The following is a 27224-nucleotide window of genomic DNA, read 5'->3' as shown; positions in this document are numbered from 1 at the left end:
TCACCATGAACCTGGAAGGTGGCATTAAGCAGAACTGTCCTCAAAGCACAGCAGAAGTGCTACAGAATTTCATGAGGTAAGACACAGCTCTGCAGATCTAGCTTCTGCTTTTCGTGCCAATGTCATCATCTCTTCCACACAGTTTTCAAGAGACAGTAGTAACAAGTAATAACAAATACATGTATTTCTCACTGAACAAATTACCAAAATATAAAGTTCTATTAAATGCAAGGCTTAAGACTAAGCATATAAACACAGGCGAAGTGTACTGATGTCCCATGTACCACAAAACTGAGCAACTTAATGTCAAGAATATTTCTAAGCTTATAGAAGTACTCATGTTTGAAAGAATTTTTACTGTAATGTTTACAAAGATTTAGCTATCATGCAGACTGACTACTTTGCAGACTCTGAACTGAAATGCATTCCTACAATATAAATTCAGTGCCTTCTACAGTATGTTTATACATGTGCAACTTCTTCCAGTTCAAAAAATTGATAAATAGCACACACTTCATAACAAATAGCAATAGTGACTATATGGTGAATACTGGCACATTTTTTGCTCTGCTAAGTGTGAAGCACATACAGTCCACACCCAAAAAATTAATAATTTAAGTACTCAAACAAACAAGAAGGCCCACCAGTGTAGATTTCTGCCTTAGTGAATTGAGGCAACTGAATTGGCACATATGACTGTAGCAGTCCATGATCACTTAGTCTCAACATGAAGGAAGTTACTGTTAAGCTTTTCAACTCTATCATGGACTACCATCACATCCTTCTGCACCAACAGTCAGACAAACAGCATATGTGAGCACACTTCATCCACAACAGTGCAAACGCTTACCTTTACCCCATCTTGCAAAGTCCACTAGCTTTAGCTATGTCTGTATGCTTTGTTGCACAACTCTGCACTGGGAAAGCAGTGATACTAAGTGATTCTGGGTAAGGTTTGTGGGGAAGAAGGGCGAGAAACAGACATCACCACAACTCAGTGCCCTCCGGCAACTTTCAAGTGATTCTAATAATCTATGTGTCTGAAAACAGAGGTACTAAGAAGCTATGCATTGCTATGAAATTGTGTTGGAATAATCAAACTGCAACTAAAGCATAGAAATTCCACTAATAATTACAGATATATAACAAAGGTCAGCAATACTTCTTCAAAGGATATTAAGGGTCTTACATCCAGCACTTCATACTGGAAGCACAAGTCCTTTCACTCATCTGAGTCTTAGATTATTTCTGGATTCTAGAATTTTGTGCTCATAACTGCATTTTACAAGAAATCTTACTACTATCATCAAAGGGTTAAGAAGAAAGCATTGTGATTAATGAACCATCAGCATAAAGAAATTGTGCCAGTATGCAGGGAAGGTTTACTATCTATAATAAGAAAGAGCCAACTACAAAAGAAGCATAACAGGAAAAAAAAAAGCACCATCTGGATTACATTATGGTCTGAAAACATTCACTGACACCTAAGAGAGCGCTTAAATGATTACAGAAAAAAAGAAACATTTGAAACTGAATTGTCTGCACAACTGTTTTTCCTTAAAGTATGGCATTAGAGATTTTACATTACATTATATATAGAAGATGTATTTTAAAATTACTGTATACAGCTGTTTTCAGACACCTTTCCTCTCTTCAATGTACAGACTTCTCTGTTGACCTCTTTTGAGCTACACAGGAGTAGCTTCTTCACTTATTTACTATGCAACTTCTATCTGGATGGCAACAAGAGATCGAGTATCACCAGTCACTTCATGAATTTTACAAATAGCAGAGATAAAGGGGAAAAAAAAACGCAGACTGAGTATGGAGCAAACCAGAGGACATCTCTGTGTGACAGAGGGAACTGTCAGACACAGAAATTTGGAAAATGGTTTGCCACTTCTAGCAAGAAGTCAAGAAGCATCTTAACTATGAAAGCGGAACATAAGACAAGGTGAATGACCACCTGATTATGGCATAAAGAAACAGTGTTGTGAAAGACAGGATTTCCAGCTGGGTTGGAGATAGTTGGGACAATATGTTCCAACAGAGATCAGAGTGCAATAAAATTTCAATAGGTGCTATAAAAGGGAGTGTGTTCCTCTCTAATTTACTTTAGCAAAGATACCCAAAGACAAACACGAAACATCTTTGAGATCTGAAAAAAAAAAAATCTAGAATTATAAAAAGTCTAGGATTATTGTGAAAATTAAGGAAGTACACTGAGCTTCAAAAACAGCAACAATCTTCAAAAGAGAAACAGTCTTGTTGCTTTGAAAATGTTTTAGCCTGGTTCAGCCTCTCATAATATGCTATTACTTTGCAATGTATAATATAATTACCACTTCGTATTTCTGAGCTGGTAGTCTTCATTCGCTGAACATGTCAGATAGAGAATTAACTGAACAGCAAGGTGCTAAGTAAAAAACAGGGTAGAGGAAGAGGGGGGAAAAAGGGGGGGGACTGGATTGTATTCATACCTAAAACACTTCAGAAAAATCTCACATGCCTTTTGGTAGTATTCTCTCTGAATTCTTGTATTTTATACAGTGTTATGCATACAGGAAAGTGTTATGCACCGTGCATCCCAAAAATCAATGTAAACTCTTCCTCTCAGTAGTTATGGATCAGATGAATGTTAAATTTATGTACCCCAAGAATTTAACATACACATAAATTTACTAAGTATTTTTAAAAAGTCCAGAATTCATAGATTTGTTACATTATAATTATTTCAGCAGTAAGAGTTGAAGTTTTTATAGTTCTGAAACTGTTTACTTGCGTATGCAATCACTCTTAAGTGAGAAGTCCATTTGTAACAACTTAAGAAATTCTTTCGCCTAGAGTAGACATATGAAAAAGTGTCAAAGAAAAAGGTATATGATACATGTAATGTATGATTTTCCCTAATTAATCAACACAATGACTGAGACTTGAAAAAAAAGGTGTATTTGTAAGTAATGGGAAGTTAGTTTGAAGTCAGTAACAAAAACAACAGAAGAACAGTATGAGTTTCAGTAGGAAAATACTCAAGGTATTTTCATCGTTTCTTCTAATAAAATTTAGCAAGATGCTGTAAGACATCAACCACATTTATTTCTTTATGCAGAAAAGGGGGGCATTATTTTGGTTTTTTCCCAACTTAATTCTGGAAAAATCTTCCTTGTTTTGTTTCATTCTTGCAATACTGGTTTTTTTCAGATTTTATCATTTAACCTGTGTTTAAGTGACTAAAAAATTAACATGAAAGCTGTCAATAGATCAGTATATAGGGTCCCTTCCAAGTGATCAATCTGTGCCAAAGTTGGCATTAGACAAGCACTGCTATAAAACACACAAAATAGGAAAACCTAGAAAGTATGGTATCTCATTTAGTTGCTGCTGACGACATCTCAAGGGTATTAATTAATTTATCTAGGGTTTGGAGGGGCAGAAGGAGGACTGCTGGTTTTGTTTCCATTTACAATAATTGAGTCTAAAGATAAAGGTGATTTTATACTTAATCATTTTCCCCATTCACACATTAAACTTCTTATCACTGCAAGATGCAGTATCGTGCAACTGGCTGAACACCTGGATACTTTTGGAGTAATATCCTAAGCAAGAATCACTATGCCAAAGCTTATACACCCATATGGCTTTTAATGGTTAAGATAATGTGAACACTATGCATTTAAATTCTTTATGGCAGACTTCAGTGAAGAAAAATTAAATATATTCATAGCCACCATAAATCAGCCACTGCCCCTGTTGAAATTATTTTAAAATAATTCAGAATTTCCATTAAACCATTAAAGCAGTTCAGGGAAAACTTACCCTCACTTGACAGAAATATTATAATGAAAGAAATAATAAAAGCTGACTTGGAGCTAGAAGTTTTGCTCAGCACTGGTACATATGAAATTAGCTGCACAGTTTGATTCATCTATTGGACTGCACCTTGAATAGGATACCTCTGGTTCCCTGTTGGTCTATGCAGCTTACTTAATGCTGAATCTTTCAATATTCTTCTTTGAAAAAAACCCAACAGGATAAAGTGTTTGTTTCTGATCTGCATCACTTTACTGAATTCCAGAACAGTATCTTAGGAAGAGTTAAAATTCAGAACACACAAGTTACAATGAGTTTCTCCAAGTTTCTCCAACTCTGAATAGATGTCAAAGTTATCTGTGGGTTTTTTTGTTACCCCAACAAAGAGAAAAACAATCGTCCTTTATTAACCTATTACTGGTTGTTCAGAAGACTGTGTAAACACTGCACCACTTCTTACCCAGACGTTTGCCCAATAATCTATCCCCGAAATAAAAAAAAAAAACCAAACTATTACAAAATAAGAATTATTTTCATCTTTAAATTTGTACCCCTATATGAGGCAGAAATATCCTACCTCACTTCAGGTTTCAACCTCCCATATCACTATATTTGACAGAGTCATCTCATCAGAATATTACCTACTTGGAAGCAGATACGTTTGCTTCACAAGTATGGTTTTTTCTACTAGTATGTTGTTAACTGAGATCAGACATTACAATAAGACTAACCAGGGGACTCATACATACCCTTTCAATCCTGACCTACACAGATGGAGACACAGAATTCTGGGACATAAGAGTGATAAAAAAATTGAGAAGTGGTAAATGCTCCAAAGAGGTACTCTTTCTTTACAGAGTAAAAGAAGTTAGGTCCTTTTGAAGAAACCATTATTGGCAGACTAATCTGACTGGGAATAATTTTCTCAGTGGGAAAACTGCTTTTAATTAAGCAGTACTTGTTAGCATTTCCTGACACAGACATAAAATGTAATTAATACACAAAGACTTTCCCTCCTTTAAAAAGTCTGCAAATTTACTCTCTCTAGCAACCACAAGTGAAAAAGCTCCATGACTGATCAGCAAGAATTCTAAGACATCAATGTAAAAGCAGATCAAAGCTTTATTCAGATGGGAACCTTACCTTCCTTTTTCAACGAGCAGCAGGACATCTATTTTCTCTCCATTTTGCATCACAGTACTGATTGCTGAAAACAGAACACATACACATTCATATGATCTACACAGACACATATATATAGACAAACACATGCATACACATATAGATATGTTTTTTCAAAATGTTCTTCAGTGACAAAAGGAACATGAAATTCTTAAACATTACAAATAAAGAATGCTGCTGACAATAGAAACAGTACTCCACAAAACACCACAATACACTCACATTTACAAGAAAAAATAATACAGAAAATTATAAAGAAAGGTTAAACACGTACTTTAAGTGTGAAAACATGCTACAGTGCTTTTTTATATTAAAATTAAACTTGTATTTACAAGTTTTAGAAGACAAAGATTCAGAAGTAAGCTGAATTTTTTAATCCATTAATCTACTTGTACCCTAATGGCTGCAGACATTTACAATAACATAACGTTATATTATACTGTGAAGATCACTGCCACCCTTCTTTATGTTGCATTATGCTATTCCTGCTAAAAAAAGCACCCTGCAAAACACCTACATTTTACATAATACAGAAAATACATCTGGATAGTTTCCAGTAACAGTGCTTATAAAACTATATTGTGCACTATACTACACTACAAACAGTAAATTAAATGTAACCTGTTTACTAATTTAAAATTCTGAAAAGTTAATTCTTTCAAAGTTTAGGTCTTATATATAATCCACGTCTTATCTCAACTAATTCCCAGAGACAGTAAAGCCCTGAATATCAATGAAGCTCAATAAACCTATTCTGATGCATATTATATGATTTTTTTGTATCACACATAATCCTGGCCTCATTTGCATTTACTGAGTCAAATATCAAGAAGGTAAGTGACCATACTTCCACTCATGATTCATTATTTGGCAAGTTTCATTTATATGATTCAGTCTTAATAGTGGAACAGATTTATTTAGGGGAAACCAGAAATCAAAGAAAAGATAGGAGTATGGATATATAATATTTCCAAGAAATACAACTCTGTTATACAACTAATATTTAAAAATCAAAACCCAAGCGAAAACTATTTTCAACCAAAAGCTAAAAGTGTGTTTCATTTCTATACTTGAGATACACACAGTTTTTGGATGCTTATATGATTAGGGTAGGAGCAATTACAGTTGCATTATAAAAATTAATATCAGAACAGTTCTCCTACTGCCTAACCTTTTAATTTTGAATCAAGATCAAAAAGTATTTACAACTTAAAAGATAGCTAGAGGCATAAAAATATTCCTGATTAAAAACCACCTTCATGGTGTTATTCACAGCAAATGTAAGCTGGCAGTAAATAAACAGTAGAAAGCCCAATGGCATTTAGGCAAGTTCCTGCAAAACAGTCTGCAATCTGACAGCATTTACAAAGAGGATCATCAATAAAGACATAAACTATCTTCTCTATGTTACTTTAACATAAAATCTCATATTATTTTTACTTTCCTACATAACATAGTGTCTTGTTCAATATAAAACCAAGTAGGGCAGATATGCTTAAAGAGGATCCAGAGCATAATTACAGACAATGATATAAAATTGGTCATAGAAGACCATTTGTATAAATATTCTTATCTTTCCACGTCATGATATTGAGCAAAGAATATTTTTAGTATCAGAAAAAAAGAAGTCTATTAGTCTGTGAAATAGTTTTCCAAGAGAATTATAATTTTTCTAGTACATTTCAGTATTTTAAAAGTAGGCCTGTCAATCACCTCAAGAATACGTTCTGCAGTGAGTATTTCTGCCCTGTCAAAAATATGAGACAATAATCCCAAAAGGTTATATATTATTATTCAATTCTATACTCTTGTAAGAAAGACAGTGCTGCAACTGGAACAAAAATTGTCTTCATTCATTATGAAGCTGTGAAAAATCTCTCTAACGTGTGCCACTAAGTAGGGAAAAAAATCCAAGACAGAACTTTACCAACTCCATATTATAGATGAGAATTGGAAGAGCATCTGGCTCATGCAAATGGTTACTGAGCTCCCTAATGTTTATGACTTTAAAATGTAACAGAAATGTCCTTAACAGTGAATTAATTACGTAGAGTATTTCCTGAATTCTAGATGTTAAGCAAAATTCTTACTTAGTTCTTGCAACCTCCTTAGATATATGGAGTCTTCTTCAGCATTCTCCATTTCAAGACAAAAATAAAGGCTCGACTTCTCTATAGCAAACCAGCCTTTTCTCCACTGATCCAGGTTATGGCAATCTTTGTAGTACAGCTGGCCAATCAGGTCACAGTCTCTCTCTAATAAGCATTCAGCCACAGGAGGAACAAAATGCTACCAAAGAAAATGGGGTGAGTCAGATGAAGAAAAAAAACCCTCTTCCCCTAAAAAAAAAACAAATCAAGATATTGCAAATCTATAAGATTCAAGGATGAAAGCCACAGTTAAAAAAAAAAAATAAAAAAAATAAAGACTTTCAGATTTATCATTCATAAACCCATATATACACTAAATTTAAATTATAAAATCAAGTATAACATTTTTTCCATTCATACTCTACAATTCAACCATTTTTGCTTTTTAAACTACAATTGATTTAATTAGTAATGGGACTATTAGCATTTGGTACTGTATAAAATACAGTACTGCTTTATGAATTCTGTTTCAGCAAATAAAGGAATAGAATTGCAACCATAAACAACGTGGCTGAAATAAATTCATATAGTGTATGTCTTTATACTAGAGCACCTTTAATATATTCTTAAGGTCGGCATTAAAATGTTGCTTCAATTCTTTTTCCGTTTTATTTTATTATCGTTTCAAACATTAAATCACAGAAGTTATTTCTTCCTGCTGCACAAGAAACCTTTACACACACGATAGATCAGTATTCATCAAGAATGGCTTCTCAGAGGATTTTAAGCTAACAATGACACTTTATTCTTTGTGCAAAGGCTCCTGGCCTAACTGGAAAAGATAATTATCAGTATTACCTTAGCTATTGCCCAAGTCCATTTTCTTTGTGAATATGCAGTTTCAGCTCCAAATAGAAAAACACGTTCTGACATTAAGTAGATTTCAAAGGTAAAGATGTCCCTAAAGCAAGCAAGAGGAAAAAGGCAGCTGTATTTAGTCTTCATAACAGTAGACACACACAAGTCCCATTTCTCTCTCTCTTTTTTCATTATTTTATACCTACGGAATGGAATCCATCTGCATTTCTCCTCCAATCTTAAAAGCACAACCCAGCTAATAACAGAGTATTTTATAACACAACACAATCAAAGTGCTTTTCAGGTCAATAATACGTGTTTAGAGGCTACTGTATAATAGTTTTTTCAGTAATTCTGAAATTAATGAAAATGTTCACATATAGTCATTAAAATTCACGGGAATTTTTTGCTTTTGCAAGTTCATGTGATTTCAGCAAGTATATTTTTATGATGCATTCAAAACATTTTGTTAAGGTTTAATATAAGCAGACCAACTCATTGAATGGGAAGTTGTAAGCTACCACAGAATCATAGAAATGTTGGTTCAAAGGGACTTTTAGATGTCACTTGGTCTAATCTGCTCAAAGCGGGACTATCACTAACCATCGAACAGCAATAAAAAGCCTTGAAAACCTTCAAGGATGGAGACTACTATTTCTCTCAGCAACCTCTTCCTGTTCTCTACCACCCTTCTAATGAAGAGGCTTTTCCTATCATCCAGCCTGAACCTCCTAGGGTGAAATGCGTGGTCACTGCCACTTGTTGTAATGCCTGCCACCACCAAGAAGAGTTTGGTTCTGTTGTCTTTATGACTATGCTTTGAATTTGCTGTAGCTCAAGAAGTTCTTCAAGGTTTTGGGTGGGTGTTTCTTGGGTTTTTTTCTTTTTAAAAAGTCTATCATTATTTAAACAGATGGATCCTGTTTTCCCATTTTTAACTGACAAATAATAAGGAAAGTAAAAGAAGAAAAAGCGAACCAGCTGAAATTGGTGTGGAATTCAAGAAATAAATGTCTTGTTGGACTTAGGGTCAGTCTTTAACTTATAAATCATGGTTCACCAATTTATAGTATGATTTCGTTTGTGACCTCTCCCTAGAATCCAAATAGATGGAGTATGCTTTTTCCTTTCAGTGCTGAAGACTGAGATTTGTCTACATCTGGAGAACTGAACATGAGTCAGTTCTCTCATTTTCAATAACCACTTTGAAAATTATATGTAAATACTTAATTCTGACTAATAGAGTAGACATTTTACGGACTGATTATTTCACTACACGAAATATCAAATTTAGGGAAGTTTCTCATAAAACTACCCAATTACAGGTAAAGTACAGCAGGAGGTTAGTCATTCCCTGAAAGTGAAATATTCAGCCAACATGTTTTTAATTTAGGTATTAGCCTGAAGTGGAACCATTTGGAGCTGTAGCAAGCAATAGGTTAGATTCAATGACAGAAGAAGAAAGTGGTATTTTTCTTTTTTCTGGATACCACAAAGCTATGCTACTGCAGAACAGTGAAGGCCATCTCCACTGTATTTTACAGCATGTTGAGGCATCGCCACGTTTCAGGGTATCTCCCCTCTGAAAGCCCTTTACCTCTATAGTAGCTAAAGTCCTTTCTTCCCATTATCTTTTCCAGAAGCTTACTGAATAGACTCTGTTTTCTTTGCAGACACATTTGCTTTGTAATTACAAGTATTACAGTATTATACTGTAGAAAGGTCTTGTTATTTTACATACACACACACATAAAGAAATTTGAAAGGAAGTGTTATGGAGTTTGTTACACAGATCCAAAGTATAAATAAAAATGTTGCCCTAAAGAAATCAAGTATCACTGGGATGCAACTCAGATTTAGGTGAATCTCCACGTGATGTTTTTAATGCACAAATGGGATGTGAGAGAGTTATACAAGAAAAACAAGACCACAAAAAAGTTATCTTCAAACTAACACAATGTTCAACAGTTACACTGTTGTCCTCAGCCGCAGAACAAAGAATGGGTTTCAAAGACCAATAGATCTGTGACCAAAACCAAAAGCATTGTGGCGAACTCTAATCTGCTGCATTATTATCAGTAAGAAACAAAGCAAGCATTTTGACTTGAGGCAGAGGTCAATCCCAGAAAGAAAAATGAGTATTAAGTGTTCAATTTATCATCATGTAACCTTTTAAGCACTGAGAATATGCATTACAGTTCTAATAAGAAACAGATGTATCTAATTTATGCTGCTCTTTTAAATTACCCTAACATTTTCATTATATCACTATGAAAAAAAAAAACAATTAAAAAATCCCCAAATACCACTTTGCACTTATTTCTTGAAGTCAACATAAAACAACTCAGCTTTTTTTCTAAATTGCATGTTCAAAATACAGGAACAAATGAACAATTCTGAAAACCCAGAATAAAATCTTTGAAATACCTGAGTTTGTTTAATGAAATATTAATATAGGAACCTACCCTCTATTTAAAAAGGAGCCTGACTTGTGCAGTACAAGACAGATAACTTCATTGACATCAATCATACCATTAGGAGTGGTAGTTTTATCATTTTCATAGTAGCTCAGAAAGCCACTTTCCAAAGTGCACCATCTTTTGTTGCAATCTGCGATTAAAGTAGTAAGAGAACAGTTAGTTGGCATAATAATAAAAATTACCTCTTCCTATAGAAGCTGCCTCACAGGATGCATAGCTCTATTGTAACAGTAATACAATTATGATGCAACCTCAGTCTCATTGACTTCAGTGCGCCAGGAATTCAATGTCTGTCCTGATACTACTTAACCTACAGAAACTCTAGCACATGGTAATTTAAGAATAGAACACTTATTTTTACTGCACAAGTATATTAAATGGCTTCATAAGTTAACTTTACCATTGTATAGGGCTCTTACTTCACTTGCTGTGGAACCTGATGGAGGAAAAGCTAGTACACAATACCATCTTACCATGTTTAGCAGAAGAGAGTTAAAGAAGCAAAAAGAAATCATGCTACAAAGTTCGAAACACTAAAAGCTACAAGAACAATATATTCTGACAAGAGTTGATAGCAAAATGAGTGAGTGAATCATGGTATGCAGTAGCAAAAAAGGGCTACTCTTTCTTTCATGTTACTGGAGCTAGAGGCCAAAACCAAGTCAACCTGTCTTCCATTGTTTGGTAATGCTTGGGTGTCCACTCACTGTCACAAGATCAAGGAAAACAATTTAAGCCTTTCAAATAGTCTAGAAAAAATAATGTCAGACATGCCAGAACTTGTATCCATTGCACACTACTAGAAAACACAAGGGCAACACTATCAGAAGCTGTGTTATTTAACATGATTAATTTTTTTTTTAAAAATATGCTACCAGGATGACAAACTGAAGAACAGAAAAACTAACAGAACAACCCTTTCTAGGTACATCAGTGGTTGAGCTCAATTCTCTCCTACTGCAGGCCCAAGTGTCAGATAGTAATGAAATTGTACAGAATTTATTACTGTATACTGGGGGAGATAAATGGATGCATTGTAGACAGGCGGTAGCTATAGCCATTTCAGGATGGCATGTTCACATTGTAATGAATTGGAGATCTCTCTTGTTGCTATTCACATATATAGCTGGCAAGGGTAAATTCATTTAGCAACACTGTCGTTTACGGAATGCTAACATTTGTAGGGTGCTTTCAACATGTAACAATTTACAGTTGCTGAGCATGGTTAAATTACCTAGTTAAGAATTCTACCTTCAAATAACTTTGAATTAGATATATTGGAGTATCCAGTAATTGCCTTCTGCAGTTTTAAAAAGAACAAACAAACAAACAAACAAACAAAAAAACCAAAAACCAACCCCCCCCTCCCCCCCAAAACCAACCAAGGTGGAGCGGAAAAAATCTGCAGAGCAACTTAAAAGTATTATTTGGCATATTTAATTAAGACCAAATGTCTACTCCTCTTATGAACCTAAAATATGAATACAGCACATGACATAGCATATTAATGACTATCTGCTACTCAAAATATTCATGCATTCATTCTAGCTTACATCTAGTTCTCAGAATATAATTTGAGGTGCATCTATTCCCACCACTGCAGAGAAGCAGGTCCTAAGAGAAAATACTCTGTTCATTTCTACAGTCTTAAAATTCCTATACAGCTGCAAAGATTCTGGTAAAGTATTTGTGAGAATTTGGTAAAATAGCTCTGGAAAAAAAAATTTAAAAAATCAAACAAAAAAACCAAACTGCAGTTGTAGTTAGCCAATACTTAGTATGTTATCTGATATTTCATCCAATTAGTTTTTCTGTTGTTTGCTATGTGATTTATACATGTTTTATAAATATCTCAGTACTATTTCATTAGTATTTATTTGCATCATGCTATTTGCTATCTAGTTCTATCTATATTCTGTCTAAATACACATTTTAAATACTAAAATAAACAAAAGATAAAGCATTTGAAAATGTATAGGTTTACAGAGGTTTTGATTGTTTAGGTTTTTTCGTCCCCCAGCTTTCCCCCCTCCCATCCCGCAAAGCCTATTCTACAAAATAGCTCACTGCTTCAATATTCATTAAACTGTTACAACGCCCAAGGATGATTTTGGAACCTCAAGGCTTTTAACAGGGATCCATAAAACCTTTTACACTAAAAACAGAAGCAAAAAAAAAAAAAAAAATCAACCTGAGCCACTAAACCTCTAACCTTTACTTTTGGATCCACTACATCAAAATAGCACCAATGTTTGAGCTCTCTTCCTGCTGATCATCAACAGCTATTAATTAACAACAACCTTCCTCAAAAGTTATGCACGCCTGCTGAAACCACTGATGCTGCTATAATGATAAGTACACACGAAGCTGGCTTACTCTTTCTCCTGCATTATCTGAAACATAATGAAAAACTAGACCATATTGCCAGGTGTTCCACCTGCTTGTTATAAAACCTGGGTTCAATTCACAGCACTGAATGATTTCTTGAGTATCCTTTTACCATTAGGGCTCAGCCCACAAAGGGATAACAGTTTTCTGTGACAACAAACACAGCGCTTAATTTTCAGCCTTTGGCACTAAAGGCAAGGCTGACAACTGCCTCAGAGATTCGTAACACTGAGGAAGAACTTAACGGTAGTTTAATGGTTAGACAGCTTAACAGGATTCTGGCTTGCAGCCCTTTCCACAAACAGCATTAAAAAAAAAAAATAAATCAGTAGTTCAAAAGCCCAATGCGCTTTGGGACTGGGCCCAAAATTTAGACAAGTGCTGTAATCCCCAGTGAGAGAATGGTGGCTCCCTCTCTGGCCCAGTTAGTTCGCAGCAAGTCAGAACTGCTTCAACAGGAAAGCTTATTTCTTTTCTCTACAACTAAACAGCTAGGTCATTTTTGGGGGTAATGTGACCTTCTTATTTGGATCTTTACAGGCAGAAGAGGGAACTGAAACTGTATCTCCCACACATTAGTACTCTAACCATCACGTTATTTTCTAAAGACAGTAAGAAGGAAAAAAAAAAAATATTGCCACCTAATCCCAACAATCCGTGATATGCATATCCCATATTATTTCATGTTAATGAGATTTTATAAAGGTAGAAACAGCTCTTGATGTAGGGCAAAAAATTAATACAGAAGGGAAAAAAAAGATCATGTGTTTTATATTTTAAATAGCAAAAAAACCCTTTTGTCATAATACTTCTTACACATGGCTGAGATATATTAGAGCCCTCAAGCAAGAGCCCTCAAGCAAGAGCAGCTTCTAATTCAAAATTGCACAGGGTTTTTGTTGTTGTTGAAAGGATATTATTATTACACCTTCCTCCCTTGTCCCATTTGTCATTTGTCTTCTTGAACTGCAAATGGTCAGGGAAAGCTATCTTCCTAAGTATCTGTAAAGCACCATCCCAAAAACATCAGTCCTGACAAACACATGGGTAATTCAACATTAATGCAAAAACAAAGCCAACAAACACCCCCCCAAAAAATCCCCCCAAAAACCAAACCACAGAACATCTACTATCTACAAGACACCATCACAATTTCAGAGGCCAAAACCTGAGCGGAATGAAATCTGGTTCCTTTCCACTTACTGTATGTTCCTCCAAGTACTCAGTGCAATGCTAAGCAATTGACTACAAGCTTTCAAAGCAGATTCATTTCTGTCCACTAAAAACTTATGGAAGACAGTCAAAATTCAGGTGTTTCTTGTCTGAGGGGTTTCTTCATAAATATTGTTAAGGCATCCTACTAATGATGCTCACTCCCACTGCATCTCCCCAAAAAGCACTACAGAAGACATTCTGTGAGCATTTATAGCTAAATCTTCAATCTATACAGGTATTTACAAACTTATACTGTACTTCTAGCATACCATTGTGTTAGAAGAGACCAGTAGTATTGCCTTGGGGGGTCTTTTTTTTTTTTTTTTTTTTTTTAAAGTTTTTTTACTAATATAGATATAGATACCCACAATGCAGAAGACAAGGTCTGGACTACTTTAGTAGTGAGGTTTGCAGTTATTCCTTTCTTTCCTGAATAAGCTCAGTGCAGTTTCAGAACAATCCTCAAGCAAGTCCTGTCTAGCAGCAGTCCTCTGCCACAACAGGTGTCTTTGTTAACAACTGCAAAGTTGATGGGAAATGCCTGTGATCAGGGATTAGTTCTGTTTATCACCTGATGCTTTCAAGAATTTCGACCCACACTAACATATAGATTCTTCAAAAGCATATTTAAATAGAAGTTATGTGCTTTAACATGCTTTAATCTCCACTAAAGGTCTTAAAAGCATACACCATAAGAATATGGACATAATCATACAAAAATACGTATATACCAACACAGGATGCTGTGTCAAGATTTTAGGAGTAATAAACTCAACCATGACTCAGCCTGGATTTTAAAAATCCACATAATTTGTTTGTTTAGATGGAAGAAAAATATAGGAACAAAACTAGGGAGAAAAAGGAAAAAAAAAAAAGCTAAGAAAATTATCTGTTAACATCTCTCAAAAAAAAAAAGAAATCACAGAAGACCGATATACACAGAAGACCATGTATATCTACTGTGACATACACACATTTTCACCCTACAAAACTCAATTTGTTGTAAAGTTGTTGGAAGTACTCATTTCTACTTAGTATACTTTTAAAATTTGTGAGCTTGAGAAATATCCTAGGTGTTAGCCACTTGGACTCTTACTAAGAAGTCAGTGAAACTTTTAAATGATTTCTGGAATATTATCATTTTAGATGGAAACTACTTTTTGGCAGTTAGTAGCATCCATCTATATATAATTAAACTGAGAAGTATTTCTAAGTGTTTTTTATTTAGCAGTAACTGTTGTTAACTGAGTAATTTTTCAGTTGTTCAGTTTTCTTCTACTGTCAACCACTGCATAAAGAGAACAAGACAATCAGTATTTTCTTTATCTGAAAGAGGTCTACCAAATCAAACGAGGATATATCATATCACAGACCTTTTATCTTTTTAAAAGGTAATGCAAGAAGTTAAAAAGAATCAAATTCATCCAAACCATACATATTCCTGTATTATTCAAATACATACATACAAAGTAAAAGTGAAATACCTTCTTTTAATTTCTTCTCTGTAAGAACCTTAGCAGTATTAGAAGAAACTTTGTATAAGAATTCACAAAGAAAGGTGGAATGTGAGGAATCTTCAGAGAAGCCACTTTCAAAACAAGTATCATAGTTTGGGAAATCTATTAAAAGACAAAAGGAGTAAGTAACATACAGAACTTCAGTTATATCAGTTATAACCATTTCTCCACAGGTCTTTCTAACTGCGTATCTGTAGATATGTAGTTGCTCTGTAATATTTTTACTACAACACAGATACATCTTACTGATTTATTTTTATAATTAGAGTAAAATTCTTACGTATTCATAAAAAAAAATTGGTTCACATTTGTTACAACATTGCCGTTGTCTACCACTGCTTGCCAATGTAATCTAAAACACAGTTTTCTGGTGTACTAAGCTTTTATTTTCATCCCTTATGTAACACACTTCAACAGAAGGGAATTGTTTCTCTTGAGGGCTTATCTAGAAGTTTACCACCAATTCTGGCAGCAGACAGACAATGATTCGGAGAATAACTGTCAACCTGCAATGACCTCCCTTTCCCTGAAGACAAGAATAAACACTAGCAACAGCACATGGTGATGCTGCCTTGGCTGGCAGGCTAAAAGTAGAAAAGACAGAGCCAAGACAAGCAAACCTCTCTATAGCCTTAGGACCACTTGAGAGCATAGCCAGCAAAAAAAAAAAAAAAAAAAAAAACCACAAACCATAGCTGTATGTTTGCACGTGACTGAGCTCAACATCCTACAATCCAGTGCCTGGCACCTGTGACACAGCAATGCTCAGGCACAACTTAAAGCACTGTGTTTGCTCTAGGAAGCCCTAAATCATTCCTGCGTTTCCCACTAAAACTTTTGCTGTTCAGCCTATGCAGTGTTACTTTGCAGAGTGGCATAAGACAATGGAAAGCTGGTCCAGGAGTATGTCCACAACACTGGCTGCAGTATAGCATAGATAATTTTTTCCAGTGTAAATTTGCATGTGAACTTTCATTCCCAGACTGCTTCATATGCTGTACAGCCCTTTTAAAAGGTAAGCTCAGGCACATCCGTACTCTACAATTTATTTATTTATTTTTAAGAATAGCTTTCTGTTTTCAAGAGCCTCATAAATGTCACACACTGCAGCCAGAACTGTTGACTTTCAAGGCTGAAGTTTATCATGTGCTCCAAGCTGTTACAGAAGTTGTGATCTGAAAAAAAAAAATAGTTTCCTGGGATAGATCATATTACAGGTTCAAGAAGTGAGGTTTTTTAGGGGAGGAGAGTTTGTGAAAAGACAGGGAAGTCTGTGTGCAGTACGGGCAGATATCAAATTAAATAATTTTTAAGAAAAAACAAATCCCCAGACAAATACTTTAGATACATGTTAACTGTATATACCCATTTTTTCCAGTAAAAGCCTGATAATACTGGCAGAGCAGATGACATTTTTCATCTGTGTTATAAATAAGGGTATAAGGCCTATGAGTTATCACTGGCTTTTTTATTATTTCTTTAAAGTCCTAAACTTGATTTCTGAGCAAAATAAAAGTAACTTGTACACAATTACATACACTGTCTGCTGAAATACAGTTAATGGCATCACAACCCCCCCTCCGCTATACCACTGATGTTCAACTCAATGCCAATTTTTCTTCTGAATTCCTTCCTTCCTTCCTTCCCTTTTGCTCAATATAAAATTAGAAGATCAAAACAAAGACATTGTATCCTACCTGAGAACTTATTATGGTACAGGAATTCCATTTGCAGTCTTTGTCCAGCTTTCTTGGCTAGTAAGTATGGAGTACTGTAAACAGGGTCTCCAGTGGCACACATAGCATCAGCCCCACTAAACAGCAACATCAGAGTTTCTAGCACATCTTGTTTAACCACGGCAGCACACAGGGCCTTATCATGGAGAGGGAAAATAAGAAGTCTGTTCAAATTAGAAAGTTATTGGCAACAAGTACATGTAATTTAGATGCAAATCCTTTCACCTCCAATATAGTTCCCCTGCATTTTCAAAGACCATAAACATTAAGAAGTAGCAGGAATCATGAAGTATGGTCTGAATCTAGAAAAACGCAGCAACAACAACAAAAGAAAACCCAAAAACATAATGAACATAACAAACCTTTTTTTTTAACTTTCTTTCAAAAAGTTGGTCCAAAACCTTAAAACTAGGAGTAGCTCCACAATTACAGCAATCAACTCCATAACAATTTCTATGATTTAATATGTATTTAAATTATTTAATGAATGCATTTTTCTGAAATGATTAAGGAAAAAGTCACTCAACACAAGAATACTACTCTAAAATTCAGCTGTTTTAATAAACATACAAGCATCCAGTAAGCATGAGATGACAGGGCAGACAGTTCAGTAAAAATTCTAGAATTGCTCAGCAATGACCACCTTACTACACTGCAATTTCACGTCTCTATAAAGAATTTGACCATTACATCTGATATTTTTTTCCCAGTGGTGAAATGATTAACTGACAGACACCCTTCCCCCCTCCACCAACAAAAAATACAGACTTCAGAAAAATCAAGCCTGTAAAACACCAAGTTATTTTCTGTGGTCCTCAGTTACAGTGTTAAGTCAAGTCTCTTGCACAGCTGCTACCAATAAATAGAAAACAAACCAAATGTTTTATTTTGCAAAGACATAAAGAGCTCCCCATGAAGCTCAAAAATGTTTCCCAATTCCAATAACTTCAGAAAAACTAAATTCAAACTATACAGTGAGATGGTTCTATACTTTGGCTAGAGGTGTTTTAATGCAACTATTCTTTATATGCCCTTATTTTAACTTCTTATGTGTATAACTAACATACGACTTATAAAACATACGGAAAACACAATAACCACTGAACAAATGAGACCTCTCAAGTTCAAGCCACAGTAACTTCTAAATGTTACTGCCTCCCCACAATCTCTGCATACCCTTTGAGACAATTTGACTCATGTAATTGAATGCGTTAGCATTGCAATATATATGCATTTAAAGTCTTCTGTATTCATAAACCCTAAACAATCATGACTCTGAAATCAACAGATATCAAAAACTGCACAGAAATTGATAATTATAATTAGCATTTTCCACTTTGTAACTGTAATGAATTTGTGTTATCTGTGTAAAAGGAAACACTGAGAACACACATTTTTCATCATGAATTTTAGCTTGTTTCATTTTCAATTAGCTACAAGCTACTACGTAAGTGTGCATGAGCTACTTTCACCATAACACTGAATCATCGAATGTACTGGAATGTTAGATGTCAGACATACAAGATATCAAAAACACGTAAAGAAGGAATCTAAAGAAGTGGGAATTTGCATTCCTAGAGCGTGCATTTGAAGAAAAATAAAGATCCATACTCATTGATGGCTCTGGAAGACGTATCACAGACACCATGTAGATACCATAACCTTCCACAAACAAACTAACTGGAAAAAACTTAGAAACTAAGAAATCACAAAATGACTCCTGCAAAGGCTCCAAAACAAGCCTTATTCAGCACTGTGAGAACCTTACTCTGGATTCTGAATTTATTTCTCACTAGTTTAACAAGATGACGAAATTGCACACAGATACAATAAAATGCAAAATGTATGGTATGGGCTTACCCATTCTAGTATTACCTTATTCAACTGTTCCTTGGTTTTGTAGGGAAAAGGTGCTTTCCTGAATTTTCCCTCTTTGTATTTTTGTGTAATGAATGCTACCCTTTTTTCTGCAGGGGCATCCATATGCAGCTCTTCATCTGGAGGAAGATTTCCTGCCCAAAAACTGTTTGCCCTCTTATTTCCAATGATGATGAAGAGCTGGATGAGGTGCAAGAAAAAAAATAAGGAAAATAGCATGAAGGATATGAAGCTATCCTCTAAATAGTTTTCAGCTGCTGAAAGTTGAAAGTTATTAAAGAAAAGAAAATTGCCTGCAGGAGACGGAAGCCCTTCTCAGTCACTGCCTATGGTCATCTATAAGTTAATAATAAAGTCTGTAGTCATCATTTGCCATCAATAGCAACTAAGCTTTACAATGCTAACCAGTTATAACATTTCAATTCATATTAGAAAATACAAGTAAAACATCAGAAAAGACTAGCATATGTTTTAAAGAAAACACTGACGACTCAACCCTCCCAATCAGCACCACTTTTTAACACCTCAAGCAACTACATTGACAGTGAGAAGTTTCCTTTCTTTTCTCCTTCCCAATATTGCCCATCATGATTGCTCTCCAAAAGCTTTTAATTTCTTTTCCTCCCAAAAAACTAGATGCTTGGAGAAATACTAAAAGAAATTGTACAGATGGTTATCAAAATGAGTATTTTGAATGACACAGAGGTACATTATTCCTGGAAACATCAAGTTTACTCTAACAGCAGCATGTTATTTAGCTGCTATATGTTCAGTTTTCTTGTGACTAAAGCAATAATTAACTCCTAGTGATACAGCAGTTTTCAAGATGGAACAAAGACCTAGAATATCACAACATACCTCAATAAGTTCATTGCTCCAAATGCTAGCATCCATTTTTAGACTCCGGACCTTTGAATCTCTTGGTCCTAAAGATCTGTGCTGCCCTGAAATTCCAAGAGTATTTTTACTGAACTAAAGCACTTAAACTTGGTTTCTCTTCTGCTGAGGTAACAAAAAAAATTAACGAAGACAGATTTATTCTAATTGCTGTTTTTTAAAAAGGCTGGGTTTGAAATTTGAATATAAAATAAAAGCAGCAAAAAAACCCCAAATATATAAAAAAAAAAACCAAACCACAACACAACAAACAAGTGGATTACATTTGATAGTAATAAATAAGCAAAGTAGGCTGTCTGATGTAAAATACTTTTGGGAGGGTTTGTTTTGAAAGAAAGCCTAGGGTTATAAACTATTTCCCTGAATCTACTGCTTAAGCACATATTTAAATATAAAGCATGATAGAACTAGATTTCTAGTAGTATCTGAAAAAGATATCCCTATTAGCAGTAAAATATGCCCTGATATAACAGAATTAATACCCCAAAATTAAACACTGAAAATTGTTATCCTTTGGCATCCAGCCTTGCAAAAGCCAGCCATTTCCCACAAAGTGCTAGTGTGTCTTAATTTCCACTAATTGTGAAGGATTATTCATCTGAGGGAAACCAATCACCTTACAGACCTGTCATTTATGCATGGAAGTGCTTTAGAATAAAATGACCTTGGTGTATTATTTTAAAAAAAAAAAAAAAAAGTTATGTTCACTTTTTGTTTGTCAAAACTTTCACAAGGATGGCACTGTAAAAATGAAAAAAGCCAATTCAAGGACATACACAGATATGCAAATATGACATTTTGTAGAACCCACACAGCCTGTCATTAATTACTCTACCTGCGCACTTCTTACAAATGACAACACAGAGATTGATGGATGCCCAGTCAGGACTGGGAGCTTTACAGTCAGCACAGCTCCTGTTGGACTCATTGAACCAAATCTTCTCAGCTACTTCATAATCAGACAGAGTTTCTGCTATCGATTGCTGCAGTGCTTCAATCCAGTCCTGTTTCTCTCTTTCCGACTCTGCTGTAAAGCTGAAACAATTGACTTTTCTGTGTTATTGATCTTTATTTTAAAGCCCAATTAAACATAGTCTGTAGTCTCTCTTATTTATTACATTTACACTCAAAATCACGGTCAAAAAAATCTTCCCCTACACAGATATAAACACTAAGATGAAATGTGTTATTTTGTGGTTTTAGTCAATGAAAACTCCCTGTATTTTTGTGTTCAGGTTTCAACAAAACCACTACTAGCATGAGCTACACAGCTTTGGTAACGTTCAAGTTACGTTCCTGAGTTACTTTCAATCTTTTTGTGTTACCACATACCAAACTTAAAGCCTGAACTTTAACAAAAGCATAGAATGACCAAAGGAAACAGGGAGACTTACTGATGAGTAAAAATGGACTTGCTAACTACAACATCCAAAAAATGCTTTTTGTTTAAATTGATCTTTTTGAAAAATATAAATAACAATAAGCAAGCACCAAAATGGTGATAGCTTAGAGAAAGTCAAAGAACTAGCTATCTACCAACTAGCCACAGATTCAAATCACTGATCAAGACTAATTTACCTGCTCCTCTAGTCTACTGAGAATGAAAGTATAATCTTTGCTAACATTTAGCAAGCCCAGGAGAACAAAGTGATTTCTTCTTCTGCTGCGTTACTGAGATTTCATTTAAGAAACACTACAACACCTAACAAAAGGCTTTTATTAGCATATGCTTTTATTTTCTTAAAAATCATTACACGTCACAGCATCAGCCAAAGTGAAACTTTCTACTGATTTCAATAAAGGATTTCTACAAGGGATGGCATGAGTGATTCTTTTCTTTTTGAATAAAATGCTTAATATTAAATGGATGCAGCATTATTTCACTACTGCAGTTTATTATTCTTTTAAGATGGAGTCAAGTTGTTAAACTGACCTTTTTTTTCTTCTGCCCTTGCACAGAATGAACAAAGGCAGCTACATAAAAATACGAATCTGTGGGCACAGATGTCTAGTCAGGCAGGTAACAGATGAAGCACACAGCTAAACAAAAGAAAGAAAATCCTTCTGTTTTTTTTTTTAAATGCTGGGCATTCTTAATAAAAACATTACCTTTTCATCCAAACTAGGTACGTCACTGTAGTATGAAGCAAGTATTTCTTTAGTGCACTAGTTATTTGCATATTTTGTAATGTATAATATTAAAGTTCTCACCTAAAGCTTTTGTAAGGAGTAATTATTTCAAAAGATTGCTTTGCAGTCCGATCCACTTGTTTTACATTTGCCACGTTCATAGGGATTATAGTGATACCAAATCCTGTCTTAAAATCCTAGGGAAAAGACAATAAGAGTTCAGGGTTTTATCATTCAAGAATCAAAAATGTATAGAACAATTAAATCAGCATGGTCCAAAAATCCAAGGTCAGTAATACACATTTTGGCCACAACATGCAAGCTCCTTCTAATTCATTAACAGATAAATAAACCTATACCAAATTTTGTCCAAACACTGTGCTTCTAATTGCTAGAATAACCTTACTTGATTGTTAGTGGGAGAAAAAATGCACACTGTAGCTATTAATAAAGGAAAAAAAAAAAAAGGTTAAATAGATTGCATTAAAATGTGGATCCAAAACTATGGAAGTATCTAGCTTAGATAGTGCTTTAGTGACTAAGTAATTTTTATAAATCTAAATCCTTCTTGTTGACAGCACTTTTGCCTGCTTTTAAACAGACTGTTTTAACAAAATAAAATATATTATGTATGAAATTCTTTCTTAAACCTTTGGTTGCTCATGCTTCTGATGTATTACAAGAACTAAATATGCCAAACGTCCTTGAAAAAAAGTACTATACAGCAGCTAAAATAGACAAAGGGTTATCTGTGGCTCAATTATTAGAAATGCTAAGCATTTTTGCCTTAAACCAAGAGAAATTATTTTTTTTCCCCTGCACGGAATAACATACTTAAAATAAAAATCAATCTCACATTAACACAGTTGGGAAATAAAACGTTCAGTGAGCTCTTGTGAGGCTCTCTCAAATGCATGCATTTTGGAAACACTGATAGGCACATATGTTATTTCTCATCTATTCGGAACACCATCAGTATCTCCTCCTTCAACTGATTTAGATGTTCATCTAATGGTAGTCACTTCCAGAAGTTTAATTTCTGGTAATATTAGCATACTTCTTGGAAACAGTAACTGCGTCAGAAACAAAAACAAACTGCATCACCCAAGCAAAAAGCCAAATCCACATACCTTACCATCTGCAAGATGTTCACTAAGTTACCTCTCACATAACATGTGGTTGGGTATGGGCTGATAAATGTATGAGCCCTGGAGGGGAAAAGCTTCAGAGTTACCTGCCTGAGCAGAGGGGATTGTTTTTCTAGTAAACACGTATTTAAACCTGCATCACTAACAAGTTTCTCTTTGTAAGATTTTCAAATTTTGTGACCAATAAAGCTCATATGGAGAAGGTATGTCTGTATTGAGTTTGTGTGGCAAGGTTTTGGTAGCATGGGGGCTACAGGGGTGGCTTCTGTGAGAAGCTGCTAGAAGCTTCCCCTATGTCCAACAGAGCTGATGCCAGCCGGCTCCACGATGAACCCGCCGCGGGCCAAGGCCGAGCCCATCAGTGACGGTGGTAGCACCCCTGGGAGGGGAAAAGTTACTGCGCAACAGCAATTGCAGCTGGCAAGAGGAGTGAGAATATGTGGGAGAAACAACCCTGCAGACCCCCGGGTCCGTGAAGCAGGAGGGGGAGGAGGTGCTCTAGGCGCCGGTGCAGAGATTCCCCTGCAGCCCATGGGGAAGACCACGGTGAGGCAAGCTGTCCTCCTGCAGCCCATGGAGGTCCACGGTGGAGCAGATATCCACCTGCAGCCTGTGGAGGACCCCAGAGCGGGTGGATGCCCCCAAAGGAGGCTGTGACCCCATTGGAAGCCCAAGCTAGCGCAGGCTCCTGGCAGGACCTGTGGACCCATGGAGAGAGGAGCCCACGCTGGAGCAGGTTTTCTGGCAGGACATGTGACCCCGCAGGGGACCCACGCTGGAGCAGTCTGTGCCTGAAGGACGGCAGCCCGGGAAGGGACCCATGCTGGAGCAGTTTGTGGAGGACTGTCTCCCATGGGAGGGACCCCACGCTGGAGCAGGGGAAGAGAGTGAGGAGTCCTGCCCCTGAGGAGGAAGGAGCAGCAGAGACAATGTGTGACGAACTGACCCCAACCCCCATTCCCTGTCCCCCTGCGCTGCTGGTGGGGGAGGAGGTAGAGAAATCCAGGAAGGGGGGAGGGGTGGGCGGAAGGTGTTTTAAGATTTGGTTTTATTTTCTCAATACCCTACTCTGATTTGATTGGTAATAAATTATACTAATTTCCCCATGAAGGTAATTGCCAAGTGATCTCCCTGTCCTTATCTCAACCCATGAGCCTTTTGTTATATTTTCTCTCCCCTGTCCAGCTGAGGAGGGGAGTGATAGAGCGGCTTTGGTGGGCACCTGGCATCCAGCCAGGGTCAACCCACCAAAACTGCACAAAACTCTTTTCGCTTCATTCCCCTATTTCAGGTATGAGCAAATAAAAATATTATTTTAGCCATGACCGATAAGGCTAAATCTGACATAAAACACGCATATGGGTCTACGCACAAGTGGAAGTACTAATTTTATCACATGAAGCGCTGGAGAGAATTATGCCCTGAAAGGCATTATAGAGTCCATTTTAAGATAAGATTTTTAAAACGCTATAATTTCCACTAATTAAACATAGTATGGGATAAGTCAGCTAGCGTTTCCTTGCCAGACTTCTCATTAAGAATTTTTTTTTTTTTTTTACCTTCCATTACCTTTGACAGTAATGGTGTGGAACCCAGGTGTGGATTTCAGCACAAACCTTTATAAAAAGTAGTAACTTTTCAACAAGTACCCTGGCTTAGCCATTCCTCATACAGTATATTTTTTTAATATTTCTACCTTTCTTCTACCCTCATATCCTGTAACATAGACATTTTTATTCTCTACCCTCATCTTCAGACCCACTGACACATCTGCCTTAGAAGACAGCAGAGAGTTCTGTGAAGCCTACAGTCCCTAATTCATCCTCAAAGATCAGTTCTATAGGAAAGGAGTGGGCAGAATAATCTTTTTGAGTATTAACTTGACAGCATGCTCTGTAACAGTGAAGCATTCTTAAAGTCAGACATCACCAGTGAGAAAAACAGAAGCATGAAATACACAGTAAAAAAAAGAATGAGGATAGAAAAATACTAAATTTTTATTTCTATTAGCAGCAGTGTCTTAAATCAAATGGGCAAAAGGAAAAAAAAAAACAAACAACCCAAACCTTTACCTTTCTAGAATTAAGTGGTTTACACTTCTAAGATGTAAACTGGATGCAGGTTTCAATTATTTCAAATAATTGGCCTTAAGAAGTCCTGATTTTTAAAGGACAGGTAACAAGACTATACTTGTACCTGAACAACAGTGCAATGCATTCTTTGTTTATTAAATAACAGCTAAATGACTGCCAGAAGCCATGGTTAATAACAGTTCAATATACTCTTAGGTCCAGATTAGAGTTTACTTAAGGTAAATGATGAGTAATGAAGACAACTGAAATAATAACTACCATATTGACCCAGATCAAAAGTTCACCTGGTGCAGTAGCTTCCCTTTAAGCACTCACTAGAGGCAACTGTCATAAAAAGAATGTAAATAAGAAAAGGTACATTGTCATCTTCCCAAATAAGCTTCCAGCAGTCTAAGGACTTCCAGCTCATAAAGTCCCTGAACAAACAGTTGCAGCAAAGCCATCATACTTACTAGCCATAGACGCCACATCCTCAAGGAATTTAAACAAATTCATGCTTTGAGGCCTCCACAGCAACCTACTTCATAGATTTCCCAAATACTAATTGCACAAAAAAGTAGTTCCTTTTGTGCACGTATGTTAGGGTTTTTCTGCCTGATAACTGAGAATTTCATTAAATGACGTTAAAGAAAATGAACGGTAACTGAACTTTATTCATCTACCTATTCCATACTGTTACTTCTTGAAAATCTCTATGCTATATTCCCTTCAGTCTCTTCTTTTTTATGCCTTCAAGCAGCTAGCTGCACCCACTTTTCTTGGAGCAAAAAGGGAGCAGGCTGCATGGAAGCACCCTGCAGGCCAGGATCGCACACATTTATGTCTGTGAGAACAGACACCAAACTTTGTCGTACTGAACTTAACAATGCAGAATTAAGAAAGCACTCTAGAAATGAAATGCATTAATTTGAAAGTCTTTACCTTTAGCTGGAGCACCAACCCTCCAAAATTTGCACACATATGCAGTGTATGAACAGTCCCACTGAAGAGAGAATAACTATTATGTTTTAAATTCAGCAAGTGCATAGGAACTTGCAGTACTGAATTTCAGTGTGAGGAATGTCAGAAAGGTTAAGAAATTAGAAGTGAGGAATACACTTTTCAGAACCGAAGATTGTGGCAAATTAACCAATTTCATTGGTACATTAGAGTGAAGTTATTTCTGTAATGATCCAAACAAACTCTTTACAGTAACTGTACAACACTTGGAATAAACCAGGCTTTGTGAGAAACAGGTACACTGGAATCTAATTTTCAAGGTTCAGAATTATATGCTTTCAGGAGTGCAGTCTTGTTCTCTCCTTCAGAAAGAGAAGTGGGAATTGGTACAGGGAAGAAAGAAATTCTCCACTTCGAAAGATAAATTCATTCACTTTGAGCACACAAGAGGACAATAGGGCCATTCAAGCACTATACAAAAATGTACTGATGGCAAGACCAAGCAATATCTTTTCAGAATAAGAATTGTCTTGGTTCTACAGACTGAAGGCTTATTGTTTCAGATAGATTAAACTGTGTTAGACTTTCTGACAAACGAAGAAAAGTTTAAGAAGATTCAAAAATGCACAAAGCTGAGGGTTGGGTTTTTTTGTAAATATACATATGTCTTAAATGTCTATATTTTTACTACCTTCACGAACTTGAAGAAAGGCTGAAAAACGGGTTGACCATAAGAGCTTTTAAAAAAAATTTCTTTACAGATATAATAGAACAAAAGTATTCACTAAACAGCACAGTTAACTGAAGGCTAAAAATACTAATGGGGAAAGTAGTTAACTATGAGATGAGTATTTGCTTTCTGA

General features: G+C 35.7%; 1 protein-coding gene across 3 annotated transcripts in view; it reads right to left on the bottom strand.

Annotated features, from left to right (window-relative positions):
* Nucleotides 1-27224, bottom strand: part of ARAP2 (ArfGAP with RhoGAP domain, ankyrin repeat and PH domain 2) — a 132682-nt gene that overhangs the window by 54544 nt on the left and 50914 nt on the right. For all 3 annotated transcript variants that reach the window (XM_052780283.1, XM_052780284.1, XM_052780285.1), the window contains exons 9-18: nucleotides 22263-22378; nucleotides 20887-21086; nucleotides 20013-20098; nucleotides 19152-19334; nucleotides 17238-17412; nucleotides 15508-15642; nucleotides 10406-10550; nucleotides 7941-8043; nucleotides 7083-7281; nucleotides 4954-5017 (exon numbers count right to left, since the gene is read on the bottom strand). In XM_052780283.1, coding sequence (XP_052636243.1) covers nucleotides 4954-5017; nucleotides 7083-7281; nucleotides 7941-8043; nucleotides 10406-10550; nucleotides 15508-15642; nucleotides 17238-17412; nucleotides 19152-19334; nucleotides 20013-20098; nucleotides 20887-21086; nucleotides 22263-22378 — 1406 coding nt within the window. The remainder of the gene's footprint in view (nucleotides 1-4953; nucleotides 5018-7082; nucleotides 7282-7940; nucleotides 8044-10405; nucleotides 10551-15507; nucleotides 15643-17237; nucleotides 17413-19151; nucleotides 19335-20012; nucleotides 20099-20886; nucleotides 21087-22262; nucleotides 22379-27224) is intronic.

This window comes from Harpia harpyja, chromosome 2, assembly GCF_026419915.1.
Source record: "Harpia harpyja isolate bHarHar1 chromosome 2, bHarHar1 primary haplotype, whole genome shotgun sequence".
Lineage (NCBI taxonomy): Eukaryota > Metazoa > Chordata > Aves > Accipitriformes > Accipitridae > Harpia > Harpia harpyja.
This window is presented reverse-complemented; position numbering and strand designations above follow the sequence as displayed.